Source organism: Chlorocebus sabaeus, chromosome 23 (assembly GCF_047675955.1).
Source record: "Chlorocebus sabaeus isolate Y175 chromosome 23, mChlSab1.0.hap1, whole genome shotgun sequence".
Taxonomy (NCBI): Eukaryota; Metazoa; Chordata; class Mammalia; order Primates; family Cercopithecidae; genus Chlorocebus; species Chlorocebus sabaeus.
The window spans coordinates 67,121,663-67,124,854 of NC_132926.1; the positions used below are offsets into that span (position 1 = coordinate 67,121,663).

General features: G+C 47.4%; 1 protein-coding gene across 1 annotated transcript; it reads right to left on the reverse strand.

The window, feature by feature from the left end:
- Positions 1-226: 226 nt before the first annotated feature.
- Positions 227-2,373, reverse strand: LOC103244355 (large ribosomal subunit protein mL49-like). The gene has a single exon (XM_008014172.3). It carries the CDS (start codon positions 2,370-2,372, stop codon positions 1,872-1,874), a length of 501 nt encoding a protein of 166 aa, XP_008012363.3. The 5' UTR covers position 2,373; the 3' UTR covers positions 227-1,871.
- Positions 2,374-3,192: the final 819 nt, after the last annotated feature.

Below are 3,192 nucleotides of genomic sequence, written 5' to 3' on the forward strand. Positions count from 1 at the left end.
TTGATCCTGTCATTATGATGCTAGCTGGTTATTTTGCTCATTAGTTGATGCAGTTTCTTCATAGTGTCAATGGTCTTTACAATTTGGTATGTTTTTGCAGTGACTGGTACTTGTTCCTTTCCATGTTTTGTGCTTTCTTCAGGAACTCCTGTAAGGCAGGCCTGGTGGTGACAGAATCTGTCAGTATTTGCTTGTCTGTAAAGGATATTATTTCTCTTTCACTTATGAAGATTTGCTAGGCTGGATATGAAATTCTGGGTTGAAAATTCTTTTCTTGAAGAATGTTGAATATTGGCCCCCACTCTCTTCTGGCTTGCAGGGTTTCTGCCAAGAGACCCACTGTTTTTTTTTTTGGTTTGTTTGTTTGTTTGTTTTGTTTTATTTTGTTTTTTTCAGGTGATTAATTTGTAAATATTGTACAAATTTTAATAGCTTAAATTGTATATACAGCCAAATAAAAACTTGCATTAACAGTTGGTGGGGTTTGTCTCATGGAATCAATAAAATCAGTGTCGGGCTCCTTGCTGTGGCTGTACACTTGAGAATGGAATGGAATCTCCAGGAGTTAGGGTTTCCATGGAAGCCAGCACTATCCTTGGGGACACCATTGACCATTAACAGATTAGGAAGATGTGCCCATTTTACACATAGAGAAGCAGCCCAGAGTTCAGTGCCCTGCCTCAGGGCAGAGACCAAGTTGGGGAGTCAGGAACTGGAAGCTGTCTTAGCCAGTTTGGGGGTAGGGTGGGGTCTCAGGCCTTTAGCCCCTGTGACTCCAATGAAGGCTGGTGAGCTGGGGTTGGGATGGGATGGCAGGGTGAAAGGTCAGCGTATTCCTGCCTGCAAACCCCTCCCCAGCCTTGATTCCAGGTCAGCAGGCTGGGGAGGATGGCCCTGTGCTGGCTGTGAGGAGTTCCCAGCCACTCCCTTGTGGTCAGGCCAGCCAAGTCTGGTCTGCAATAGAACAGTGACCAAGAATGGGCCTCCTACCTCTCTATGAGAAAGAGCCCAGGGCTAACGTGGGCACTCTGTGCCCCAGTGCCAGCACTGTACTTCGGACAGAAGATCTCCAAGCCCCATGCCCGAGTCATCTGTGTTCACAGCCTGTACCAAACAAGATCTGGCCTAGAGCAAGGGCTTGGGGATGTTTGCAACAATGAGCTTTGGAGGGCCAAGGAAACAAAGTGCCTAGTGGCTCTGCCCTGTGCTACCTTCCCCTAAACTGGGTTGGGCTACTGTTTCCACCAAATAACAACTAGAATTTGAATTGCTGAGCCCAAGGAAAGGAAAACAAAATAGGCCAAGGTGGGCAGGGCACATGGCTCACGCCTATAATCCCAGCACTTTGGGAGGCCGAGGTGGGCAGATCACTTGGGGTCAGGAGTTTGAGACCAGCCTGGCCAGCATGGTGAAACCTCATCTGTACTAAAAATACAAAAATTAGCAGGTTGTGGTGGCAGGTGCCTGTAATCCCAGCTACTCAGGAGACTGAGGCAGGAGAACTGCTTGAACCCAGAGGTGGAAGTTGCAGTGAACCAAGATCATGCCACTGCACTCCATCCTGGGCAACAGAGTGAGACTCCATCTCAAAAAACAAAAAACAACAGGCCAAGATAGGAGAGAGAGAAAGCTGCTGACACCCCCCATTAGCCTGGTTATTCCTATTTGGTCTCCCACATTAGGCACTCTCCCCCAGCATGTACATAGGGTCTGGTTTTCTCCTTTGTGCAAGCAAGGCCTGACTCCAAAGTCCTTTAGGCTTAGTTTCTGTATCCCCTGTCTCAGGGGCTCCAACACCCACCTCCCTCCTCCTGAGGCCCCCTAGACTTGATCTGCAGGGCACGCTGACATGCAGGCTGCTCAGCTAGGCCTCAGAAGCCTTTCTCCAAGAGCCAGGCTTTAAGCTCTTGGTCAAAGTAGCCCTTGATTTGCAGGGTACCTGTCACCTCATTGACCTGGGTGATGGGTGTCTTCCCCAGCAGCGGGCTCAGAAAATCTTCCACATCTTTCTGCAGGGCCCAGATGTCCCCTTCCACTTTCCGGATCACAGTCATCTGCCGGTTGCCATGCGTGATGTCCTTGTAGACAGGGATGTTGTGCATCCCAGAGTGTCGTACAAAGTAGGGCAGGTTGGGTGGGGGGTCTCTGGGAGGCTGCCAGCCACTAGGGGTAGGATAATGTTCATGTTTTGGGGGATCTGGGATCCTCGTAGCTGGTAACAGGTGCTCCACAAACTGATATTCATCCACAGACTCCACAAAGCTGGGGTAATCTGGAGGGCCCTGGGTCTGACTCAACAGCCGTAGCCCGCAGCCCCGCTGGACACCAGTTCTCCATCCCCGCAGCGCAGCCCAGAACATGGTAACTGCCATCTTGACCGAGACCCACTGTTAATCTGATGGACTTCCCTTTGTGGGTAACCTGACCTTTCTCTCCGGCTGCCCTTAATATTTTTTTCTTAATTTCAACCTTGGTGAATCTGACGATTATGTGTATTGGCGTTAAACTTCTTGAAGAGTATCTTTGTGGTGTTCTCTGTATTTCCTGAATTTGAATGTTGACCTGCCTTGCTAGGTTGGGGAAGTTCTCCTGGATAACATCCTGTAGAGTGTTTTCCAACTTGGTTCCATTCTCCCCATCACTTTCAAGTACACCAATCAAATGTAAGTTTGGTTTTTTTCACATAGTCCCATGTTTCTTGGAGGCTTTGTTTATTTCTTTTCACCTTTTTTTCCTCTAATCTTGTCATCTTGCTTTATTTCATTGAGTTGATCTTCAGTCTCTGATATCCTTTCTTCAACTTGATTGATACAGCTATTGATAATTGTGCATGCTTCATGAAGTTCTTGTGCTGTGTTTCTCAGCTCCATCAGGTCATTTGTGTTCTCGCAACTGGTTATTCTAGTTAGCAATTCCTCTAACCTTTTTTCAAGATTCTTAGCTTCCTTGCATTGGGTTAGAGCATGCTCCTTTAGATTGGAGGAGTTTGTTATTATCTACCTTCTGAAGCCTACTTCTGTCAATTCGTCAAACTCATTCTCTGTCGAGTTTTGTTCCCTTGCTGGTGAAGAGTTGCAATCCTTTGGAGGAGAAGGGGCATTCTGGTTTTTGCAATTTTCAACCTTTTTGCGCTGGTTTCTCCCGATCTTTGTGGATTTATCTACCTTTGGTCTTTGCTGTTGGTGACCTTCA